The following is a 25,407-nucleotide window of genomic DNA, read 5'->3' as shown; positions in this document are numbered from 1 at the left end:
TCTGAGAGCCGAGCCCTGCGGCATATGGGGTGGAGGGCTGGTTTTGGCTATTTTTGCCCTTTGGGTGGCAGAGGAATGAGTGGGTGCCATGACTGCATAGGAGGGTTCAAGAGCCTTGTTAATGGCTTCCTGCCTTCCTCGTGTGCTGCCATGCTCAGGTATCCACCTTGGTGGACCTCCCTTATAGGTACATGCAGAGAGTTGGAATCCCCTTAAAAACTCTAGTTTAGGATTCTCCTGATGAAAGGGAGGGGATGGTCTTCAGTGTGTACTGAGAGCGTACGCTTTATTTATGGCTTTAATTTTGGAAGCCACAGTCAAGCCTGTTTAAGTATTAACCAACCCTAAGTTGGAAGAGGAGGAGGAATCCTTTCTCCTTATCTCTTTGAATGGGGGAGAAAGCTTTTCAGGTCATGATGGCTGCCAGCAGAGCTGGCAGGCTCCCCAGTGCAAGAGTTCCGCAAACAAGGACTCTGTGCCAACATTTTAGGGGGATGACCAGATGTCTGCCATGGCTCTCGTAGCACCTGCACACTCCAGAGCCTCCCTGTGCTCCTTGAATGACTTACAGGAATATTGAGGTTGCTGTGGTCCCATTTGGGTGCTTTGTTATCTTAAATTCATCAGCCACAAAAAGAAATAGATTATGGCTGAATGGTTTTGATGTCATAAAAATTGGCAGGGCCAGAAGGGATCAGCGTGGCTACGTAATCAGTTTTCTTGCCCTAGGCAGCCCAGTGAGCACAGCTCTCTGTCAACACCCCAACTTATTTTTCAACTGTAATGCATTTTTAGGAAATGTCAGCAGTCTGACATTAAAACCTACAAGAGAAGGGATACAGTGAATGCTCCAAAGTGAGCTAAAATGTTAATCAGTGGCATTAAAAATGTATTTCCTATTTCTGTTTTGTGATTATCAATTCAAGAGGTCCTTAAAGAGGGAAAGGATGCCTGATAGTATATTTAGCTTGTAATAAAATAATTTATTCTGTAACTTAACCAAGAAGAGAGTTTAAGCCTCTCACTTCAAGTTGTTCTGCTAGATGTGAGATTATTTTTGCGGTGTTTTTCTGAACAGAAGCATTGGAAAAAGAGGCTACTTTTGAGCTTGTGGAACCAGCTCCTCCCTGTTTGATCTTCCCATGCTAATACTCCACGGGATGCATGGACTGCTCTGGGAGTCCTTTTCCACTGTATCTGCTGTCCTCCAGGCTGCTCAGTGGTGCTCCGTGCTGTGTCCCAGATCTGTTTCAATAAAGCTCTTACATTTCTAAAGGAAATAAGGCTTTGTGCCCATATGCCTGTAAATGTGTGCCTCTGGATTTAGCAGGAGCTGATGGAAACCAGCCTGGTGCCTTCTACCAGAACCCAGGGGTTCTGGTGGCACTGGGCTGAGAGGGTAAAAGGATGGGTGAAATTCTGTGATTTACAGATGTGCCTGCTTCTCTGAGCTGTCCAGGGAAGAAAGTGTGGATGGCCTTGTCATCCCTTGTGTCACGTGGGTAACACACTGCTTAGCCCCCAGCAGTAACGAGGTCTGAGGAGATGAAGGGTTTGCATTTTGGGTATTAATGAATATAATACTGATATTAATCATGGTGTGGGAAGGCCATAGGTAAAGCTGTGTTTGAATGTGCATCATAAACTGGAATAGGAGAACAGGAACTGGCCAACCTCCTCCTGAGGTGGTACTGTGGATACCCCTAGCTCTCTGTTAAGGAAGTTAATTCCTTATTTTGGTCAGGAAAAAGAGGAATGTTGGTATGAGCAGGAGAGGATCAAGTGACTGATTTCACACACACTTTCTTAGATGGTTGAAGTGGTTGAAAACCCAGGTTTCCAACTCCAGAGTTGTGCCAGGACACTTGTATTTTGGGACAGGGGTAGCAATGAGATATTATGAAGAAATCCTTCCCTGTGAGGATGGTGGGATCCAGAGAAACTGTGGCTGCCCCATCCCTGAAAGTGTTCAAGACTAGGTGGGACAGGGCTTGAAGCCACCTGGTCTAGTGGAAGGTGTCCCTGCCCGTGGCAGGGGAGTGGAACTGGATGATCTTTAAGGTCCCTTCCAACCCAAACCCTTCTGTGATTCTCTGCCTATGAAACTATGTTGCTGAGGAAGGCACTGCTCTAGTGAACATCTTTTAGTGTCCCCCAGTAGTGGTTCAAAACCACAGTGTCCACAGGGCAGAAGGTGTTCATTTATTTACTGGTACATGTCATTAAAAAGCCACAGTACACACCAGTCATGTACTGATGCTTCATCCAGAGCATGCTGCTGTGGCTGTATGATCCGTCAGGATGGTGAGGTAGTATTAACAGAGGTGAGCAAGCTCGGACATGAACCACATCCCTAGATCTCGAGAGACTAATTATCTGATGGTTATCATAATTCTATGCATTTGAGCAAAAAACAGTGTATGTTTCTTCCTCTATACCTGATGCCTTTCTCACTCGTACTGAAACAATAGTATGGAGTGGAATTGTCATTGTTTCTTAAAGCTAGCCAAAAATTGCAACTCTGATAATTTGGAAATTTTAAAATATTTTTTAAATTTCTTCCTTAATCCCAGAATTCAGGCACAAACTCTTTGCCATGCCTTCTTGAGAAAGTATGAAGTACTGATATTTTCCATGTAAACCCATGGCTTAATTTATGCCTTTTAAAGAGCATGAAGAAGTAGCAGGGCAGGTCCCCACTGTATCAGGCCAAAAGCTTTTAGTCTGTGACTATTCAGATGTTTGGTACCAGATCATCCCTTAAAGAGAGGATTCTTGGAAAGGATGAAAGAAAGTATAATGTAAAAGTGTCTTTGGCTGAAGGCAACATGTAAAAGCAATTTACCTGCAGCACCTGGATTTGTACTAGGTGGAAACCTCTGACCTATGGAAAATAAGCCAGGTGGATTTTTGATTGGTGTTCCTGGAAGCTCTTCTGTTAAATGACACCAAGTCTGGATTATTAACATGCACATCCAATGTGACCATAACGTGAGAGGCTGAACAGGCTTTAAAGTGCTCAGTTATAGCGCTTTTAACTCCAAAACCATTTTGGACCTTATATGGCACTGGCGTGGCACCTTGCTAAGAAGGAAGGGATGATCCAACAGGGTTGATGGAGAAAAGAAGTAGCAGGAAAGAGACTTACTTTTCAATATGATGTTTTCAGTTACCCATAAGCTGAAGGATGAGCACACTGTGGTAAGAGGCCAGAATGATTGGATTGAAGAGGGGGAAGAGCCTAAGCTGGCTCTGCTCCATGAGAAAACTTATCCTGTGTTGATACTTAAGACTTTTCACTTTAATTGGAATTTCTTACCATGACTTTGTGAATTACTTTGACATTTTCGTGTTGCCCAGAGCTGTTTAAAAGGGGATTGTTGAGTTTTCTCTTTGTTCCAGTTGGTGGCTTGGGAAATACTTGGTGTTTATATTTCTGCATGGCCTTGGGTGAATCCCACCTTAATAGGACAGATAATAGGTAAATGACTTTCCTAGGTGTGGCCAAAATGTGAATGACATAGCTGGGTCACAGTTGTGTTGCAGGAAGGAAGGAAGATAGGAATGTGGTCTAGACAGCAGGGAAAGGAGGAGATTTGGAGCATGGGAGGAAGAGAAGGGGATGATGCTGTGGGTGAGAAAGTGGAGTGGAAAGACCTTTGGAAAAATGAGAACTTGACCTTCATGTTGTATTGTAAACATGTACACAGTTGCTCAAAGTACAACAGGGAAATCCTACCTGGCTTACTTTGGTACAGAATATGTGTAGGATGAGGGCGGTTCCTCCCAGCCAAGCATGGCATTGGGATCTCTGTGTCTTACAGGGAGGATACAGACTGGAATAACCCACTTCAGAAACAGAAAGAACTGGATTTACTGGGTGGGTGCTTTGAGTGGGTCGTCATAATGGATCACAGTGACTTTGCCTTTCTTTGGCAATTAGTGAGGCCAATTCTGCAATTTTTGCAAGCTTGTGAATTGAGGTGCTTGATAGGACCCAGGGACTGCTTTTCCATGGCTGAACTGCAGGAGGGAAGCAGTATGGGAATTTAAATAGCTGGTAGGTTGGATTTTGTTCAAACCAGAAGCTGTGCTGCATTTAGGCGTTATGCTCATCCAGATATTCAAAATGTGGTAGCAGATGTTTCATGTAACTTCAGGTTGGTTTGGTCTGATACAGTGGTGGTGTGTTCTATAGCAAGATATGGGGGGGGAGATATTTAAATAACTGTAGTTTATGCTATATTAGTCTGATACCCATATATTTTTGGAGTAGAGAAATGGGTATATCCTCATCATGATATTCAATGAGAATGGTTGTTAGAGTGCCGTGTGGGCAATGGATGTACTGAAGAATTTGGATTAGGAGGGTGGAGTAGAATCAGATAAAATCTGGGAAATAACTGCAGCTCCAATCGGGTTCTTGTGAAATCTCCCAAGGAATGGCTTGAGGTTCCTCTGCAGTTAATGTTTGTGTTAAGGACCTTGGAGGCTGAATGTGTAGAAAAATTTGCTCAACTCAACCAACAAAGTAGGAAGTCATGGAAAATTTGGAATATTTTAAAGGAGGACCTAGTGATCTTGAAGGCCTAGTGATCTTGAAGACTGAGTAAAAAAATGGCCAGTCTTCGCGAACAAAGAACCGGGGAAGGTCTTTCCACCTTCCAGCCTGCGCATTGGATTTTTTAGGTGAGACACAGTGTGCGCGGAACTGAGCCCCCCCTTTAATCCTGAGGTTCATCTGCCGGGGCCAAGCAAGCTTGGACAGTGGCAGCGAGGTCCTCAGGACGTAGATGGATTGCCTTACAGGGCTAATGAGCTCCATCTGCCCGGGGAGGGGCCCCGACCGGGAATGGAACCTGGGTCTCTGCAGTGACAGTGCAGTGTCTTTTCCCCTAGACCACCGGGGGCTTATTGAAGACTGAGTAATAATGAGATGAAAAACAACTAAAAGCAGGATGTTTGGTCATGAGAAGTCCCTGAATGACCGAGGTGACAACTGTGTAGGAGATTTAAGTCAACCTGCAGAACCAGGCAGGGCTGTGGTAATGCTCCCTGTTGCTTCCCTTGAGATGGAGAGGAGTGTACTGTTTGTGTTTATCAGGATAGATGGGAATACCTGAAGGAAGAACGAGCAGACAAATGGAAAGATGATCTCCTGTGGGGAAATGAAAAACCCATTATGAGTTTATCTTGGCAAAGGCCTGGTAAGTGAGGGTGGGTCTCCTTCAGCAGTGAAGCAGACAAAGGATTAAGGTGAGGGTAGTGGCACTTTTTTTCCACCAGAAGCTAAATCTGCCAAAAAGAAGCATTTCCTGTACTCTCAGGGATCGCCCTGGGCAGTTCATCAGCATCAGGCAGGGGTTTTTTTAGCGTTTTCACGGCTCAAATTACAGGAAGGGAACAAAGCCCATGCAGATCCTGCCTGCATTTTGGATGTGCATTTTGTCCTCTGTACCCACTCTTGTCCTGTGTCTGGTATGATGTCTGTAGAAAGGAGCTTTTAAATTTAGGGGCAGCAATGATGCAAGAAAAGACTGAAATAGATTTACACTGAAAATTGGAGGACAGTCTGTAATCATCAGAGGAGTGAGTTCTGGAAGAGGTTTGCAGCAGAAGTAACGGAACAAAAGACACAAACTGGCTTTGAGACAGAGCCTATTTGTTTTCTGGGCAAGGACAGACCAGTGCACAGTAACACGTGCAAGAATTCAAAGTACTTCCTGACCCTCCTGGGCATAATTGTCCATCTACTGGTAATCAGAGATGTTTAAATCTTTTTTTTTTTTCCCCTTTCTTTTTTGCCTTGACCACCCAAAATCCACCGAGGTAGCTAAGAACTCAAAGTACAAAATAAAAACCTGGGAGCTCTGAATTTTCTTGAACCTTTATGTGTTTGTTTTTTTGTCCAGTAAGAATTTTTCAATGAGTTGTGACATATCCTGTTTACACACCACCTACACTGGAGTTATATAAAAGCAATTTTATTGGTGCCTTTTCTTTTTCTTCTTCCTTCCCCCTCTTAAATCAGTGCTTTATTATTTATTGGCTAAAACTTGACAGTAGCTAGTAGGACCACATGCTGCCCTGGTAATTTCCCAGCAGCAAAAAAGAAAGGCAGCAGCTGTATTTTTGCTATTTTTCTCTTCCCTCCCCCCTTCCCAAGTTTGTGTTTTAATTTAGAAAACAAGAGAGTTGAAAATCAACAAAAAAATCCCTTGGCTCCATAAAGCACTGCTTTCTCCCTCTCCCAAACCAAGGGTGATTAATGCAGTCCTTAGGTATGAGAGAGGATAGATTTTGGTTTTTATGGAAATTTTCCCAGTGGATTTTGTAGAAGCAAAGGGATGGAAGATGTTATGATTGAAAGCACGCTGGGGGAACGGAGCTCCAGGCAAGGATCACTGGGAGCACAGACAAAGGGATGAGTGGCAGGAGAGCAGAGTCTGCACCCTGAGGCCACACCAGAGTATGGGGTTAGGAGGAAGAAAAGCCAGGGTGCGGCTCCATGGTCTGCTTAAATCAATGTGTGATCTGTTGCCTCGAGACAACAAACCCACCCTCTCCTCCTCCCCCACCTACACCTGCCCACGTGGCCCTGGTGCTCCTGCAGCCCCCGGGGACTGGGAGCAGCTGGGGGAAGAGGAGAAGGAGCAGGAGTGTGAACTGGGGGCCAGGGCATGCCTGAGAGCAAGGAGGAGGGAACAGCTGGGACAGAGGCTGTCTTGGGGAGGATGGGAACTGAGGCTGGAAACTGATGTCTGCTGGCACTAACAGGAAGAATCCTGCTCCCACATTCTTTTTCCATATGGTCACCAATGGTGCTGCCCCAGGCAACCTGGAGAGTATCAAAAGTGACTGCAGAGCTCTGGGGGCGATGGGCAGGGCCATGAGAGATCCTCTCCAGTGGTGGTGATCTGCTCAGTCATGCCTCTCAGGTGTCTAATGGTGATGCATACGCCATGGGGAATAAACACAAAGAACTGGAGAACCAGAAATGCTGTGGCTGCCCCATCCCTGGAAGTGTTCAAGGCCAGGTCTGGAGCAACCTGGCCTAGTGGAAGATGTTCTTGCTCATGGCAGGGTGTGGAATAAGATGAGCTTTAAGGTCCCTTCCAACCCAAACCACTCCACGATCTGTGTGCTGTCTCAGGACTCTGGTTGTGTTGGCCTCACAGGGAGGTGATGGGACGTGTTGCGTGACTGGAGTGTTGTGATGGAGGGACACAGGCTCTTTAGGAAGGACAGGCCAGGTAGACAAGGAAAGGGGGGTTGTCCTGTATGCGAGGCAGCAGTTGGAGTGCCTGGAGCTCTGCCTGGGGATGGGTGAACAGCCAACTGAGAGCTTCTGGATCAGGATTGAAGATGCGGGTGACATTGTAGTGTCTGCTGCAGGCCACCTGGCCTGGAAGAACAGTGGGTGAGGCTACCTACAGACCTCACATTCACAGACTCTGGTCCAAGGGGGACATCAGCTATCCTCATCTGTGCTAGGGGGACAACCTGGCAGGGGTATAAACAGCCCAGGAGGTTCCTGGGCAGCCATGATGATCATGTCCTGAGCCAAATGATTCCAACAGGGAAGCCAATGACAGGTGCTCAGCTGGACTCACCAGCAAAGAAGAGCTCACTGGGAGTGTGAAGGCCAAAGGCAGCCTTGGCACTGGGACAGGTTGCTTAAGGAGGTTGTGGACTCTCTATCCTTGGAGAATGTTCAAAAGCCATCTAATCACATTCTGTGCAACCAGCTCTATGTGACCCTGCTTGAACAGGGCTGTTGGATGACCAGATGATCTCTGGAAGTCCTTTCCAATCTACAATCTTGGGTGGAGGAATTCATTGGCTTAGCCTAAACCAGTCATGAAATCCCAGGAAGCAAGAACCTACTGGTAAGGATTGGGCCTGGGAGAGGCTGTTGGAAGGACTGAGTGGAGGTGTTTACTGTGTGTCTTCCTTCTGAAGTGGGTGCAAACAAGTGATGGGTCAACTAAGAAGGGAATCTCTGAAAAAGCAAAGTGATTGGTGAAGGTCATAGCAAAGCTTCTGTTTGAACACCTGTAGTGCTGAAGATGGGATGCAAAGCACTGAGAAGTGCACAGTGAGAAGAAAGAGGCAGAGCCAGAGGCTGTAAGATGGGCATCACCTCTGACTGACAGGAATCAGCCCTGCAGGGTGAAGGGAAGAGCAGAGGCCTTTAATGTTGCTGTTGTGAGAAAAGAGAGGGAATGTGTTCCTATGGGATCATACTGGTGACTTGAAAGTGGGGATATGAAGACTCATTTAATCCAGTATATGATTATTTTAGTAAGTGGGAGTTCAGGTTTCTAGTTGGAACCAGGTGCCCACCCAGCCTTCCTCCCCACACTCTTCCCCTGCTCCATTGTGGAGTCCTTCCCATGGGAGACAGTCCTTCACCAAGAGCTGCAGTGTGAGTCCTTTTCACAGGCTGCAGTTCTTCAGGATCTGCTCTGGAATGGATCCTTTCCATGGAGTGCAGTCCTACAGGAACAGGCTGAAGCAGTGTGGGTCCTCCATGGGGCCCTAGGTCCTGCCAGAAAACTGCTCCAGCATGGACTCTCTCTCCAAGGGCTGCAGCTCCTTCAGGGCACACCCTCTGTGGTCCTCCATGGATCAGAGTGGCACAACCTGCGTCACCATGGATTCATGGTGTTTTGCAGGGGAATCTCTGCTCTGACACCTGGGCTGTTTCTCTCACATCTTCTCACTCCTCGTTCCCAGCTGCTGCACAGCATCTTTTACCCTTTCCTGAGTCTCTCATCCCAGAGGTACTGTTGAAGGGCTCATCCTTGGCCAGCCACAAGTCCATCATGGAGCTGGCTCTGTCTAACCTGGAGGAAGCTTTGGGTGTCTTCTCACAGAGGCCACCCCTGCACCTCCCACTGCCAAAACCTTGCCATGTAAACTCAGCACAGTGGGTCAGAAAGAAAAGATGTGGAAACTGAAATTCTTGAAATTACAGCTGAGATCACAAAGAAAAAAGAGCTACAAACTGAGCAAATTCAGAATTAAGCTGATTTGATGCAATATTGTCTTAAGATCTGTGATGCTGGTGGCTTTGGCCATTGCAATTCCTCTTTGTTTTCTAAAGCTGTCAAGTTTCTAGATTAACACTAATGTTTTAGCCAGGGATTTTGTCATGTACAAAAAAATGGATTTTGTGTTTTTTGAACAGCCGTAGTTTCCAGGGATAAGGTTTTAGTTGAGTGCCTTTTTGAGCCATAAGCATCCTGGTATGTTGGGAGGATTTAGATGTGAGTGTGTAGGAGTTGGTCTTGGTGAAGGTCTGAGGAGGACACTGGATTTGGGAGTGTTGGGAAGTTAGTGAGGTTCAGGGATGCAAATAAGGGAGAACAAGGTCAGTGGGAGGAGGTGGGATGCAACGATGAGGTTGAGGATGAATAGATATGAGAGGTAGTGAGCTGAAGGTATCAGACGAGAGGATGGATTGGAGTTTGGGATTAAAGGGTGTGTTGTGGTCATGTCCTTGGGCTGAAGGTCAAGCAGATTCCCTCAGCGCATTGGTGCTTTAGGCTGACAAAATAGATAACTATAGCCAAGGAAATATCAGTCTCTGCTGTTATAAAACCTCTGTGTTAGGACTGGACTTGACCTGTATTCTGTCACTGAAGCTTGAACACACTGATTTTAGGGTATCAGTTGGGTTCTAAGTTTTTCTTCTTCAAATTAATAATCTTGAGTTTCTGTTATGGGTTATTTTTCATCTATAAATTAACATGCTAATGCAGTGATGCCTATTCATCTAGAGAGAGCCTGGCCAAGAGTGTAGTTCAGTTATCACAGTGACAACAAAAGAAATTCTCTGCTTCTACTCACACTGATGATATATTATGTAGCAATTCTGTCACCCAGATGATTGAAATCAGTCAAAATCATCCTCCAAGGATCTGGCTCTTGGCTGTAGCGTGGCCCAGCACACAGTCATCCTGCTGGGATGTGGGAAGAGAGCACAGAGGGGCAGAGGGGAAAGTGTTGGGCCCAGCTGTGCTGCCAGAGCCAGCACATCACCAGTGCTGAAGCAGCTCCGCTGAGGGTGTAGGCTGCTGCCTCTGATCCCAGCAAGGCCATAAGGGAGAGCTCAGGTGAACTTAAAGGTGAACTTTAAGTAGTAATTTGTCATTATTTTTTTCATAGCAGGAGGATCTTGCTAATCTCTGTCTGTGATCCCTTGACTGTCCCTGCAGCTCTGCCTGAAGTAGAAAAATTAAAACTTGCAAAAATCTGGATTTGGGAAGAACTGGGGCTTTAGGGCACCACTGGTAGGGGATTTTTGGTTTGAATACGTAAAGGACAAGGACTCTTTCAAACGTTAACATTCTGCAAATACGATTTCTGTTCCCTTGGGACTGTTTCACTCTGAGACCTTAGTCTGTTTTTTTTTAATTTAGAGATCATGGCTTATGACTCTTCTCTTCTTTCCTAACCCTGGTCCTGTGCCATAGGGTTGGTGCCCAAGTGTTTTTAACTGGAACTCTGTTATGATCATATCAAGGAGGACCCTTATATTCTGGGGGCAGCTCTTGAGTAGATGTGAACTTCATCACCATCACTTAAATCTGTAAAGCACCAAGATAAAACTGATGTAACATTTCTTTGCTTGAGTCAAAACCAGTTCCCTTTCCACAGGCACCTTCCAGAGCAAAATTGTGTGTTAACTATACATTCTCTGATTTGCAAACACCTCTGTGGCCACAGGGTGGGTTTAATAGACAAACTTTTTCTGAGTAGTATATTTTTTCAACGTTCACTCTATTTCACTGAATATTTAATTTTTTCCTCTTCTGAAGAAGCCAGTAAGTAAAAATGGGAATCAACTCAAGTATTCCAAAACGGCTGAGCTTCTGAGCATTTTTGTGTGTGTGAATGTGACTTGTTGAAGAAAAGCCCAAATGAAATGTGGTAGGCAAACCAGAATTAAAGAAAACTTGTAATAAATAACTCTTGATTAAAGCATAGGCTATGGGAGTATATGAAAAACACAGACATTACACAACTCAAAATTCTGTCCTGGTAACATACTTTAGAAATAACTGACTAATGAATGTCTCAAATTGCTGCCAGACTTCTTTGAAAAGTCATGGAAAACTAGGAGAGAGATAAAAAGGTTCCAGAGACATCTGGAACCAAGTTACAGTTTCTCCTACAAAGCAGAAGAGTTGCAAAAGTAAAAAACACTGTCTCCAAGACAAAGCCTTCGGTGAGGAGGCCCACACACGGCTGCAAGTTTGGTCCTGGTGTCAAATGGGTGAGCAGAGCCTCCTGTGATTCTCTCTGGGCAGGGTTTCTGGCCTTGTGTCTTCCTTGGGAAGAGGATGAGAGTGAGCACTAAGATACCAGTTATAATTTCTTCTCTTCCTGGAACCTTCTTCAAGCTCTACTTTATTCCTTGGTTGATTCATTTTATTACCTGGTCACTCAGTCCTGCATGTTCTTTTTGCAGCCCTTGTGGTCAGCCCTTATCTGTAAATTGCTAAGTTATTGGGTCAGTGTGCTGGTTTTGGTTGTGGTAGAATTAATCATCAAGCTTTGCTGTTTCACTTTCCCAGATACTCTAAGGTTATTTTGAAGAGTCCAAATCCTAGCAGGACTTCCTGCGACCTTCCTCCATCAAAGGACATTCCTTTCTTCTTATTACTTACTTATCCAAGCAAAAACCTTCTTGTCATAGCTTAGTTTCCTCAGAACTTTAATGGCAACTTAGTTTCCTCAAAATCCTTCAGTGAAGGATGATGCAAAACTGTTTTGGAAATCCAGGTAGCCTGAACCTGTTGCGGCTCAGATCTCCCTCACCTACGCGGTTGCTGATTCCTCTGGAGAGCTCACATGGCTCCATAAGGCCAGATGGACTAAGCTGCCTTGACTTTTCCCAAGTCCAGAATTATGCTGCCTAAGGATGACAGTTTCCTTATTCTTACTAATACATCCTTGTGACTCATTGCTCTTTGTTTTGTCTGTTTACTCCCCAACTTTTTGACTCTTCCATGAAACAATCCGAGCTCAGAGGCTTGGGCTGTTTTTTGTCCCCCTGCAGAGTGTGGTGTCGGCATGGTAATCCTTCCAGCTCCTTCTCTGGCATCTGCAGGAGCAATGAATTCATTTAGCCTTGTCCTCACCAAGTCTTGCTTTTTATTCCCCTATCGTTGTCCGCAGTCTCTGGCAGCTTCCTGACAAGCCTTAAGGAGGTAACCACAGTTTTGATGCCTCTTGTAGCGCTCCTCAAACTCTTCAGCCCTGCATTAGCATATTTTTGGTCTCTGCAGAGCCTTCCCTGCTTACTGCTCCTCTGTACATCCCCAGACAGCAAAGCCCAGGCTGGAGCTCATCAAATACCAGTTTTGGCATATTTTAGATCCAGCATGAGCACATGCAGAGCAGTGAAAATTCAAGTTTTTAATGTGTGCAGATTGATTTTGGGAGCAGTGGGTATGACATACTGAGGAGGAAAAGGTGAGCCTCAAACTGACTTAAAATCGAAACAATTGGCTTTGACAAGGCAGGATATGGAGAGTGTTTCTTGCTGAGCTACAAGGGCAATGGTGCTTTCAAATTGTTGTTGTGCTGAGTCTGCCTTAAACACTAGTTGGGACCACGGAGAGAGGAGACCTGTTTTAACAACACCAAGGAGATAAATTTTTCCATTGTAAATCTCAAGCCAGTTAGAAAAAATATCATAAAACAATGAAACTGCCCCAAACATTAATTTCTTCCTGTTGTTCTTACTTGGGGATTTGAGAGTGTGTTGGAGGTCCTGCTCAGCTCCTTACAGAGAGGTCCTGGAGGCTTTTTTTATTTCCTATTCTCCCCTTCCCATGGCTCAGTAGCACCGTTTTTCTTTGCTGAAATTAGGGACCTCTGCAGCATTTGAAATGCTCTTGAGTTTCCTTGAATTGCATTTGGGTTTATGCATGGGGGTCCTACCACAGGGTTTCTTCCTCTCATTTCTCGCCTTCCTGGGGAAGGCTTTTCTCCTCTGAACTTAAATTGCAACACATCCCAGATCATGTGTCTGTAGCTTTTGATGCATCTGGCAATTTCTGCAGTTTCCATCTTCAATAATTCCCTTCTGCCCCATGAACCTTTCAGGTTTGTCATAGCTTTGTGTTTTATTATAAGTGATGCTTTCTTCTACCTGCAGTGATTTTGACAGTTCCCTGATAGATGTTATGTAGTGGAGCATCACAGAGGTGCTGTATGAAATAGCAGTGATACAGAAAAGGCAGGTGGCCATTAATTTTTTTTTCTCTGTCAGATTTCGAGGCTTCTGTCCCAGGTTTCTGCCCTGGCTGCCAGCAGCAAAGTCCACAGAAATTATTTAGTTACCTGATTTGATAATCTGTAATTAGCCGCTTGCTGTAGTTCATTCTGAAGCTAGAGGAGTGATTTTGTGGGGGATTATTAATGTCTGAAGAGAGTTTGAGCTCCTGGAGGGCTCAGGGTGGGCTAGTGTCTACTCCTGCTCAGACATCCAGTAATGTGTGTCCTGCAGAGGATGAGTGGCTGCTCCTGGGCTTTGAAGGAGTACAGAGAGTCAAGACACCTGTGAAAGGGAGCAGAGGTTTGACATCTGATGAAAGTGGGATGATACGTCCCCATAAAAAACTTTACATGTCAAGTAAATGATGCTTCTGCAAAATGGTTTGATAGTAAATATATGGGGGAAAAGTGGATTTCATAAAGGAAGAAAGAGGGAGAGAAGGAGTCTTTGCATCATTTTTAGTCATCCAGAAGTTTCTGTATGGGAAACGCACATAGTTTATGGTGTTTGAAAGTTCTGATTTCATCTGATCCAAAGAAATTTTGCAAGAGACACGGCAGTGGTTTCAGCAGGACTGCACTGCCTTCAGCAGCAAGGTTTGGAGTTGGGTTGTAATGGAGTTTTTCTGCTTTTTTGAGTTGTTTTGGTGCAGGGTGGGGGCTTGTTGGGAAAAGTGCTCTCCTCCTCAAGTAGGGAAATTCTCTTAATGCGGAAGTGAAAGTGCAGAACAAGTGGAATGTCATCAGAGCTCAGAGGTGAAAGATTTTATTTTCCTTTTTTATGGGTAAAAAAGGAAATAAACCACAGAGGACATGGTTTAAACATGGGTACTGTCACTGGGAATGGCTAACTGTGGAGGTTGTTGGGAAAAGAGGAGAGTAGCCAAAGAGCTTCACAGAGTTAATGCTGCTGCTGAAGGAATGTGCTGGAGCCTCCTCTAAATCTGAAAGTTTTCTAGGGTAAATTTGGGGCAGGTGGGGAAAAGCCCCAAGCAGAGAATATAGCTAATATAACCTTTCTCTCCTCAGACGTGTCAGGTGTGCCAGATGATGCTGCCCAACCAGTGCAGTTTCTGTGCCCACCAGAGGATCCACGCGCACAAGTCTCCGTACTGCTGCCCAGAGTGTGGGGCCGTGTGCCGCTCGGCCTACTTCCAAACCCACGTCAAGGAGAACTGCCTGCACTACTCCCGCAAAGTCGGCTTCAGGTGCGTGCAGCCCCACAGGGCCTCTGCCAAGATGGGACTTATGCCTTTGGGCAGTGGTGGTGGTGGTGAAGTTATGGCTGCTCCTGTCCCAGCTCTGCTCCTTCCCAGTTTCTTTGTGTCCCTTCTCACTGGCAGAGCAGAAAACTCACAAAAAAAGTCCCTGACGGAGGATAAACATGACTTAGCAAAAACCAAAACATCAGTGTGTTATCACGATTATTCTCATTCTGAATCCACAACACAGCACTGTACCAGCTGCTGGAAGTGTCCAAGGCCAGGTTAGAGATGGGCCTTGGAGGAACCTGGTCTAGTGGAAGGTGTCCCTGCCCATAGTGGGGGGGGAGGGGGGGATGGGAACTGGATTTTCTTTAAGGTCCCTTCCAACCCAGACCATTCTGTGATTCTAACGAAAGTTGATGTAGCCTAGGCCTAGTGTGGTTTTATGCATGACAAAAAACATTTGAAATGGGAAATCACTAACTGGATTTCAGAGAGGTTTTTGAGAGCAGAAATTATTTTGTGGCATCTTTGAGCTGAAAGGCTTAAAAGAGAATGGAATTCAAGTTGCAGTCAGGTGTCTCAGGATTGATATTTACAGCAAAAAGACTGCACATCTTAATCCTTTAAATCTCCTTAAGGCTTGAATTTATATTTATGTCTGTTGTAAGGACTGAAGATGTGTGCTTTCATGGCAAGGGCTTAGATTATTTCCTTCTATGCCTCTGCAACTGTCCAGACACTTCTCATGAGCTGAGACAGGTAGAAGAAGGCTCCAAGGTCCTGGATGTGGTGCAGTGTCTTTTCTCCAACCAAATTGTTTGCTCTAATAAGATGTTACTTTCCCTACATGCCTTCCCTCTGGCAAGTTAAGATCACCCCAGCTGCAGCACAGCTTTTAAGATGTCTGCAAATTCAGGAAGCCTCCACTGGGTGGTTTAGTCTGCAATCACACTGAGGTTTTCAGGGGCTTTTTCTTTCAGCCGTGAAGACAAGAGGCACATAACAAACCAATTCTGAGTTTAATTGTATACAGATAAGGTTTTTTAATGTGGGATGTGATTTGAGGAGGCCTAGCCCACAACAGAGAATTAATGCCATCACAAATTAAATGGCTGTGACACTGGACTGTTTGAAAATGAGTTTATCTGTGAAGGAGGAAAGCTGGAGAAAAAACATTTTCCCTGAGGTGGAAAATTTGGAATGAAGTAGAAAATTAACCATGGGTTTGGTGCAGTTTTTGGAATTACGGTGGCACCTGGGAATCCAGCAACAAGAGCTTCCATCTGTGTACAGATACCTGTACCAGATATCTGTACCAGATACCTGATCTCTGTGCCAGGAACATTAATGAAAATCTAAGCCGTGGCAGAGCTCACAAATGGTACTTGTGGATTTTTTAGCTTTACCCAGCTTTTCTAGAAGCTGAATTTCCTTAACTTCTCTAATTCACATCTGCTCAAGCTCATCTGGGAAAACTGAGTCCACTACACAGGTGAACTTGTGGCTGTGCCATCATTGTTACCCTGCCTGTCTCTGCTGCAGGGTTGATGGCGTTGTCATTGTTGAAATCAGAAGAGAGACATTTTTGTTGCAAACCATATCTAGATAATCTGTGGTATCTGTCCTGTGGTCACTGAGTGACTTGACTTCTCTTCTTTCACTTTTGTTACTTGCAGAGCTAAAAAGCTGAGGAATTCTGTAAATCCATTTCCAGGATTTAGTAACTTCTGTTGCTTCTCTTTATATCCCTGTTTCTCTTGAATTTCTGATGCATCAGTTTGGTTTGGGTTTTGTGATAAGCCCTTATTCTGTCTCCTTTTCTGCCAATACCCCAGTGCATTCAGTTAAGTTTGGGGTATGGTTGTTGTTTGGTTTGGGGTTGAGTCATGGCTAATGATTGCATTGAAAATGAGAATGGGCTTCAGCAGTTAAAAATGAAACCCAACGAGTCTGTCCTAAATTTTGCTTTCCTCTTGGCTCCAAGTGTCACCTCCCCGTCTTTTCCAAGCCACTTCCAGCTGTCCCCACTGATTTGGGACTCATTTGCCTGCTTTGGTGCAATTGGGAGAGTTGAGGGGCTGGAAGGTGACAGCACAGGAAGTGTTCAGAGGGTTAAGACAACATCTTGTAGATTTATCTCCTCTCAAAGGATGTTTTCCAAGACTTTTAGCCACTCCTCCTTGCCCTGAGGGATCCGTCAGTGCTGGGGATGATAGCAGAATTTGCAATTTGCAGGAATTACATAGCAAGCCTCTTGACATCCTCCATCCTCTTTGTTGAGCTAATTAGTGTACTTTATCAAACTTTGTCCTTCTGGCACTGGGATTCGTAATTACTAAGTGGCTGTTGTTTAAGCTTCCATTTACTGTAAATTAAATTAACTTGTGATCGTTTAACCCTGAGTTAGTGCTTATTTCATCCCTCATTCTTAATGAGGTACTTCCCGAAACCAAGCGTAATGCAGAACCATCTCCTGGTAGTTCAGGGAGTGTTTGTGGAAGGAGCCTGTTGGATATTCCTGGATGTACCAGCCATTCCTTACTGCCAGAATTAGCATTTATTCCTCCATTTATACTTGGGAAATTTATTCTTCCATAATAACAGGGTTCCTGGTGTTACTGTAATAGAAAGTCTCTCTCTCCTTGTCTCACTCACATGCTTGAAGGTAGAGCTGCCCCATCAGAATGTTTTCATGCCTCCCCAAAGATGACACTGGCTTTTGTCACTGCTCCCTCTCAAACACTAAGAAAACAGCATTTCTGTGTTTTCTTAAAGTGGAGGGGGAGAGAGTTTGGCTCCTTTTGGGCTGGCTTCTGCCTAATGATCTTTTGAAGTATAACTTCAAAGCCTGGGCTCGTTTCCTAAACACTGTTGGGAGGCTCTTTCGGAGGGAAGGATGTTCCAGCGGCTTGTGTGTTTTTGATATGGGCTTGGAGCTGTTCGAGTTATGTGATAGCTGGGGTCCTTCTGCGCTAAACACAGACCTAACAGCACCATGGGCAAACAGCCCTCAGAGCAGAGGAAAAAAGGTATTTATGAGGAGAGGATTATCCCCTGTATGTCCCATACATCCCAGTGTCCATGAACTGCCCGGCTGAGCTCCTCCACTCTTATGGAGCACATGCAGTGCTGGCTTAAGCAGTTGTCATTGTGATGGAATCTTCTTAGAAGAGGCTATTCTGGTCCCAGGTCAGCAGAGCTGCACCTATGGGATGGTAAACCCTGTGGCTGGTGTTCCCGAGGCAGGTGTCTGCACTCTCATGTGCCCTTGGAGTGTTAGAGAATGGCAGGCAGATCTCGGGCTGAGTATTAAACACAGTAAGGCTGCTGATTGTTGCCGTCTTGTGGGAGTATCAGGCAAGAGCTGTTGCAGGTGTGTGTTGGGAGGAAAGGCAGGCTGGGACCAGCAGGGTGGCCCTGCACTCCTCTTGGCCATGTTTCCAGCTGCCAAGAAGAATCCTGTGACTCAATATGCAACCTCTGCTCCCCCCTCTCTCTCCTCCCAGAGCACCCACCCAGCTCTCCCAGAAAAGCAATTTCTAGGCAGCACCTGTATCTTAATGATTTTGATGAGCTTAATGAGTTCCTTAGGTTGCTATTGCTTTTTCCAGTATCTTTGCTGTCCGTTAGGAATCGAACCCGGGTCTCGGCGTTGACAGCACTGCGTCTTAGCCGCACACTGTGTCTCACCTAAAAAATCCAATGCGCAGGCTGGAAGGTGTAAAGACCTTTCCCGGTTCTTCGTTCGGGAAGACTGGCCATTAAATTATCTTTGCTGTTGCCGTCATGATCTTTTAGAGCTTGGTGACATGAGAAGCAATTGCTGAAGATTTCCTAACTGGATATTCTTTCTCTTTTTATTTAATACTGGTTACTAACTGGTATTTGTGCTGCTTATTGCTACCTGGAGATCTCACCAGGTATTTTTACTGTAATCCTTCACTTCTGTGCTGGAATTGGCTTTCACAGGTACAGGGCTGACATTCTGCTCAACCACATCTTCCTTATTTTTGGGGTTGTTCTAGTCTCTGCAGGTTTCTTTTGTAGATTTTGTTTGCTTGCTTCTTAACATGTGGTTGTGAGTTCTGTCCAGAATTTGTGTATCATATTCACGTTAATATGTAAGAGACCAACCAAGGACCTGCCGCCACCTGGTCCTTGCTTTTTGGTCCTTTGCTTGTGTGATGGAAGTGATGGTGTGGCTGTAACTCAGCTCTTTTCCATGTCTCCCACAGATGCATCCATTGTGGAGTTGTCTTCATGACCCTTGCCATGCTCAAAGTGCACATCCATGAGAAACACTGCGAAGTCTTCCACAAGTGTTCTTTCTGCCCCAAGGCCTTCAAGTCAGCCAACAGCACCATGGCTCACATGGCCAGCCAGCACCCAGCAGAACCTCACAAGACTACTCAGTAAGTGGTTTGGATTTATCTCTTCTCCTCCTTTGCTGGGTAGCTCCAAGATTCCCCTTTTTCTCCCAGTCTTTTTTCTGTTTTTGGTTTCCATACTCATATAAGATCAGCTGCTGCTTTGTCTGTTCCGAGCCAGAGCGTGCTCTCCTTGCTACAAACAAAGTCTCCTGGGTAGAAGGAGAGGAGTTTGGGCTGGGAAGAACTGAATATCCATAAAAAGAACTTAATTGTCAAATCGTTGTCCAGCAGGACCCACAGTGGCAATTAATGGTAGATGGCTCCAGAGCAACTGCTGCATCTAGCGCTCGAAGAGGAGAGTTACCCCATGGAGCATTACCTCCAAAAATCACTAGACAGAAACCTTGCGATTTTTCTACCCTGTAGCTTTTCCATCCAAGGCTTGAGCTAGTGCCAAAAATGCATGTTTTAAGGGAGGAACTGTGGAAGAGTGGGATTGAGAACAGTATGTAGACAGCTGGAATAATTTGAGTTTGCTCCCATCTGTTTGCTCACACACACACACACACACACACACACGTAGTTGTGCATATGCATAGAAGAAAACTTATTTTTAGCAAGCTGTGTATGTGCCTGAGGCATTTTGTTGTTCTTCCCAGTCGAGTTACTGGTTCAGTTTACCCAAGTGAGTGTGTGTTGACAATACACGGAGAGCACAGCCCTCCTCAGAAGCTCATCCCTTTCTGGAGTTGCTGAGATAACTTTTTCCACTGTCTTCTTAAGGAAGAGAGATTGAATTTACTTTTAATTGTTTCAGGGTGATCTACAAATGTTCTTGTGAGACGGTCTTTAACAAGAAGAAGCTGCTCCAAGAGCACTTCCAGCAGAACACCAATAAGTTGTTAGTGGGAGTGTTTAAGTGCCCACAGTGTCAGCTGGTGTATATGCAGAAACAGCAGCTAATGCAGCACGTTAAGGTAGGTAACTCCCCCCCTTCTAGTACAATATACCCTTCTTTGAGTTTATATCAACCATGTGAGAAAATTGCTTCAAGAAGTGGAAGGTTCTTGAGAAGTGTATTAGTAGAAAAACAGACTACAGTGATTTACAGGATCCAGAAACATCAGTGGAGTGGTTTGTGTTAGTTGGTATTAATGCAGGCAGTTCCTCTCATCTAGATGTATTTTAACTGTATGACAAAGGCTTGTTGGAAAGGACCTCAAATCTGATTTTGTAACACCCCCTGTCATGGGCAGGGACATCTTCCACTAGACCAGGTTGCTCCAAGCCCCATCCAACCTGGCCTTGGACACTTCCAGGGATGGGAAGTCCACAATTTCTAAAACCCAGAGAAGGGATTAAATTAGGGTGGCAGCATTATCTTTGGCTAGCAGACAGGGAGAATTATTCTCTGCCAACCGTGTTACTCCATTGATATAGTGAAAGCTGAATCTGCCTCTTTTGGGTGTTCACCTGGAAAGCTTTGGCCCCTTTGCAGCTGCCTCAGATGGGGGTTACAAGGCATTTAACATCTTAATTCCTTGGCTGCTCTGAACCACACCAGCCTGCAGGAGAGGAGTGACAGAGGCAGAAATGACTGCCCTGCAGGTAACAACCTTGCAGATCTGATTATCCTATTAATGTACAAGTGCCACATTTTTCTGTTATCTAACTCAGTATGATTCTATGTACAATATCTAACAACACTGCCATGGAAATCCTCTCTAAAGAGTTCTTGGTGGCATTCTGAAGGAAGACCTTGCAAAGTCTATCCCTTTGATTGGGATAAAAAAGAACATATTTTTCTTTCATCAGTGACTTTATTTTGTTTATACTTACTGAAAAAGCAAGAAGATTCATTAGCTCACTCCTGAAAGTAAAACCTATTCAAAATCTTTGCGCACTCCCCCATGCCTTTAACTTGCAAATCTGGAAGTGCTTTGCATGCAGTAATGAATTACAATTTGAAGCCCTCCTCTGAAGTCGATGATTGCTAATCTCCTTGCATTATAGATTTGAGATTAAGGCTGGAACCTTCAAAGAAACATTCAACCTCAGTGCTGAAAGGCTGAAGTTGAGGTACAGGACTTGTGGTTCATTTGCAGATCCCACCCTCAGGGTGCAGGAGCATCCTGAGATCTCTACCACAGAACTTCTGCCTGTTAACCACGAGGCTGTTTGGCCATCAGCAGGTCTTTGAGGTGGTAATTGAAGGCTTTCTGGCTTCCCTTTGTTTTACCGTGCTCCTAGTTTATTTCCCCTCAGTGGTGCAACAATGGAGTAATGGTCACTAAAACACTCTGGAGATTTCGAGATGGGGAGAAAAGGGAGGTGTCTGTGTTCCTGAGGATCTGGCAGTGCCGTGGAGCGTGAAAAGCTTCTGTGACCATCAGCTGGATCAGGTGCAAAGCACACAGACTTCTCAGCTGAGACCTTGTGTTTGGAGTTTTGTTTGGTGTCTAACCCACAGAAACACTTCCAAAGGCCTGGGGCTTTTGTGTGTTGAATTTTTACCCATTATTAATTACTGTGCACAATTAAACCTCTAAATTAGCCTTTTGTGTGGATGAACTGTTGTTGTTCCTAAGGGAGTTTCTTGAGGTTTCTTTGGTATGTTGCTGTTTTACTTGCTTTTGCTTTCCCACAGCTCTTCGTTTTTGGATTATTTTCCTTATGTTCAATTTTCTTTGTTAAAATAACTTTTTAGGGGGCTTTGGATTTTGGCCTGTTGAATAAACAAAGAGCCTGGAGCCATATTCCTTATAAGGCAGGTCTCTGGCTTTATGCTTGGTATTATATGGCAGGAGCTAAGTTTGGAACTGTGAAAAATGTAAATAGCAATAGTTGGGGTAGAATTAAAGGAAGCAGGGTTGAAGAAACTTAAAGGTTGCCTCTTCCCTCCCTTGAGCAAAGATGAAGCGGTTTTGTAGCCCCCAAGATACCAACAAACATTTAATTCAGAGCTCTGTGTTTAATACCATTTAATACCAAAGCTCTGTGTTTTTAGAGCTTAAGCTCTTGAAATAATGACAATTAACATTTCTCTTCCATTACATTTTCCCTGTTTAACCAGAGTTCCCAGGGCTCATCCAAAATGCTAAACAGGCAGCACTAAGGAGCTGCTGTTGTCATGCAGGAAACAGAAACAGAAGCTTCATGTTTCTTGGGAAAATCTCTTGCTAGGGAAAGCACCACAGCCAGCTTCCAGGAGAAATGGAAAAACACACAGGAGCAAGATACCAACATGTTGTTTGGGCAGTGGGGACTTAAATTATTGCTTAAATAATAAATAGTATTTATTTACAAATAAAGGTGTGTAAGTGAATTACATATAAATGTTGTTTGTGTTTCCACTATTATTGTTATCCAGGGTGTTCATGGAGTCCCCCAAAATCCTGAGCAGCTCTCAAACTTTCGGCAGAAATCTGAGAAGGCTTCCAGGAACCCGGTTCATACCTCACCAAAGGAGCTGTCAGTAGCCAATGGGACTTCCCACTCCCCTCTGACGAGGAAGGACATGAGGGTGGAAGGACACAATCCTGAATCCCAGTCCAGACTGAGAAGAAGTGGTTGGACTTGCAAGGAGTGTTCACAGTGGATCCTTGATCGGGAAACCTATGTGTCCCACATGAAGAGAAATCATGGAAGGGTAATGATTCAGATGAGACACTTGAGCTGGGGAACTGGGGAGGAGTCCCAGGCTACTGCACACCAGGCTTCTGCGCAGGGCTGTCATTATAAGAACTGCATATCTCAGTTTGGAGGTTTTCATCCAGTTCAGGCTTTGTGTTCCCTTGATCTACTTTTGTCAAGCTAATTCTTGTCACTGGCAGAACATAAGCAAAGATGTTATGTGCAGCCAGATTACATAGTACATTACCATTGGAACTTCTTGTTTGATATGCTGAGTCACCCAGCCATGAGCAGAGGCTGTGGAAATCTAGAACATGCTCTTTTATCCCTTCTAACTTGGTTTGGGAAGGGCTGAGTTGTCCAACTTGATAAATACCAACAGACGATGGGGACAGGGTAAGAATGCTGGATTTTCCCATTTGAATTCTATAGAGGTAGGAAATAGGCCAAATATTTCAATTTAATACATATATGTGTTCATTAAACAAGTCTAAGAAGATTTTAAGTGGAATAAAATCTGCATGCAGGTTATATTCGGGGCTGTAGGAAGATTTTGGAGGAGGCTATTTAGGGGGCTGAGTTGGTTAGTGAGATGTGGATATCATACATGGATACAGGAGGGACTGTGTGATGCTCTTTAACATCTTGCCCCTTTTTTGTGCTGAACTATGAGGAGAGAGTAGAGTAAGTGTAGAGTAAGTGGACTTGTACTTCACTGGGGTCCTGCTGTGTTCTGAGGCAGAAGGGACCTTCCACTGAGTTCATTCTGCAGGGGGTCCTGGAGTGAAATGAGCCCACAGAAGAAGCGGCTAATGCAATTTCTATTAAAAATCAATAAAATTAAGCATGTGCTTTATCTAGTCCTGTTTTTTATAAGATCAGTACTGGTATTAGCCACCTGTTGGGCTGAGTCTAAATAGGATCCCAAAGTCGCAGTGATCTTTATCAGTGCAGTTAGATGTTACGTAAGGGATTTTTTTGCGTCTAAGAGGTTGTGTCCAGTTGAAGAGCATGGGAATGTTAGAATCCAATCAGTGCCCTGCTATTAAAACATGTTTCTGTTCCTCTGGTAGTCCATGAAGAGATACCCCTGTCGCCAGTGTGAGCGCTCGTTCAACGCCTCCAACAGCTTGCGCAGACACATCCGCAATAATCACGACACAGCAAAGAAAGTTTACACTTGCTGGTATGTACCTAATGCCCTTTTTCAAATTGCTTTTCAGCAACAGGGTAATCCTTCAAGGTTGGAAGTGGTAATAGCTCATGTCTACTGCTCCTGTCTACTCCAGACTCTTAAGTTACGGAGGGAGAGTGAGGAGAAGAATATGTTAAACATAAGAGACTTGGTGGCTAAAACAAGTCCTTGCTTTTTGATTGCACAATGTATGCCCTCGGGAAACTTAAGGGAAAGTGTGATTTGAGATCTGCATGTGCAAAATGAGATCTACATTGTGCACCGTTGTAAAACAGCTGCTGCTTCGTGGTTGGTGTGGTCATGCACCACTCTTGTGTCTTCTCCTTGGGTGCAGAAGGTGTGTAAAATGCTAAAGAACCAGATACTGCCACCAGTGTACACAGGCAGAAGTGACTGCACAGGCTTCAGGACAATGGAGAGTTAATCTTGCTGGATTTGCTTGGGAAGTCACGCCTCAGAGTTGGAAAATGGATTTGAAGACTTCAGATGAATTGTGTAAATCAGCAGTGAGTGAAAATCATTGCTAGTGAACATTTTACCTGTGAATACAGTCGCAGGTCAGGACAAAGCCTGGTGCTTATGAATCTGCCTCTGCAATTGCTGCATAGTAAGTCGTACGCAGAGTGACTGTGCGAACGTACCTCCTGCCTCCTTCTGAGACGTCCTTCTGGATCAGGATTAAAACATATTTGGGATGAAAGGGAAATTGCAGTGATGTAGGTTGGGGGATTTTTCTAATTTATGCTTCTGAAATCTTGATTTAATGTGAGTGTGTCTGAAAGTGTGTTGTCACTTTACTGCACTCAAGTTGCTCAAAGGTCATCTTGAAGAGTGTAAATACATCCCTCAGATACCTAATTTCTTTACAGACTATCTAGTGAGCCACAGTAGCTTTTAGTGAATGGATACAGTATTGAAGTTACCACTGGGAATACATTCCTGACACATTTTTTCATCCAGGACCTCTAAACTTTCCATTTCTTGTAACTATGCCCCCACTTGGAACCTCTGGAGGAGAGAAATGTTGACTCTCAGTGTGTTTCATTGTGCTTTAAGTTTGTGGGTGATGGTCTTTGGTATTCCATTCACCTGATCTGTACAGATCTGTTATCTCTGGATCAGTTGTTTTCAAAGTGGTGTGTATCAGGATCAAAATGAGCATCAGCTGAGCAGAAGGATTTGTGTGGGAATTCCAGACAGCCTGGGATATGCTAGCCTGCTGCGTGCATTGCCATGTTACTGTGCAGAATGACATACAGTTGGGGATCCACAGCCTCACCCAAGGGGCCACAGTCATGCCAGCAGAGAAGATATGGATCGAAATCCTAGGGGACTGTGGTTGTATTAGGTCTCCAGCCTGTAGTTGCTCCTTCTTAAAATCTTTTGATGAAATCTTAATTGAACAGTGCTTGTGCTCTCTTTAATCATTATAATGGGAGACTTACTGAAATCACAGCACTCTTCAGATGAAACCTCTTCTTTGAAATACTGTTCCAGCATCTCCAATAGCTTCTCTTTGTTCTAGTCTGAATTCTTCTGTCCTACCTCCCCTTTGATCCTTCTTAGCTTGTCCAGAGCATGGCTCTAAAAACCACCTCCTCCCATCTTTGAATTCCTCCTTGGCTTCTTTCAGGGCTCTGTTAGACATCACATCTCCACTGCTCCATTCTTCTCCTAGTTCTGGTTTCTTTTTTCCTTCTTTCCACTT

At 44.6% G+C, this 25,407-nt stretch overlaps 1 protein-coding gene across 3 annotated transcripts in view; it reads left to right on the top strand.

Annotated features, from left to right (window-relative positions):
• Positions 1–25,407, top strand: part of ZNF592 (zinc finger protein 592) — a 37,070-nt gene that overhangs the window by 6,926 nt on the left and 4,737 nt on the right. For all 3 annotated transcript variants that reach the window (XM_027889768.1, XM_027889786.1, XM_027889777.1), the window contains exons 4-8: positions 14,323–14,501; positions 18,737–18,913; positions 19,689–19,848; positions 22,242–22,520; positions 23,578–23,690. In XM_027889768.1, coding sequence (XP_027745569.1) covers positions 14,323–14,501; positions 18,737–18,913; positions 19,689–19,848; positions 22,242–22,520; positions 23,578–23,690 — 908 coding nt within the window. The remainder of the gene's footprint in view (positions 1–14,322; positions 14,502–18,736; positions 18,914–19,688; positions 19,849–22,241; positions 22,521–23,577; positions 23,691–25,407) is intronic.

Source organism: Empidonax traillii, unplaced genomic scaffold (assembly GCF_003031625.1).
Source record: "Empidonax traillii isolate 1590-97213 ecotype Southwest subspecies unplaced genomic scaffold, ASM303162v1 scaffold12:size2584012, whole genome shotgun sequence".
Lineage (NCBI taxonomy): Eukaryota > Metazoa > Chordata > Aves > Passeriformes > Tyrannidae > Empidonax > Empidonax traillii.
The sequence above is the reverse complement of the archived record's forward strand: the minus strand, read 5'-3'. Positions and strand labels throughout refer to the sequence as shown.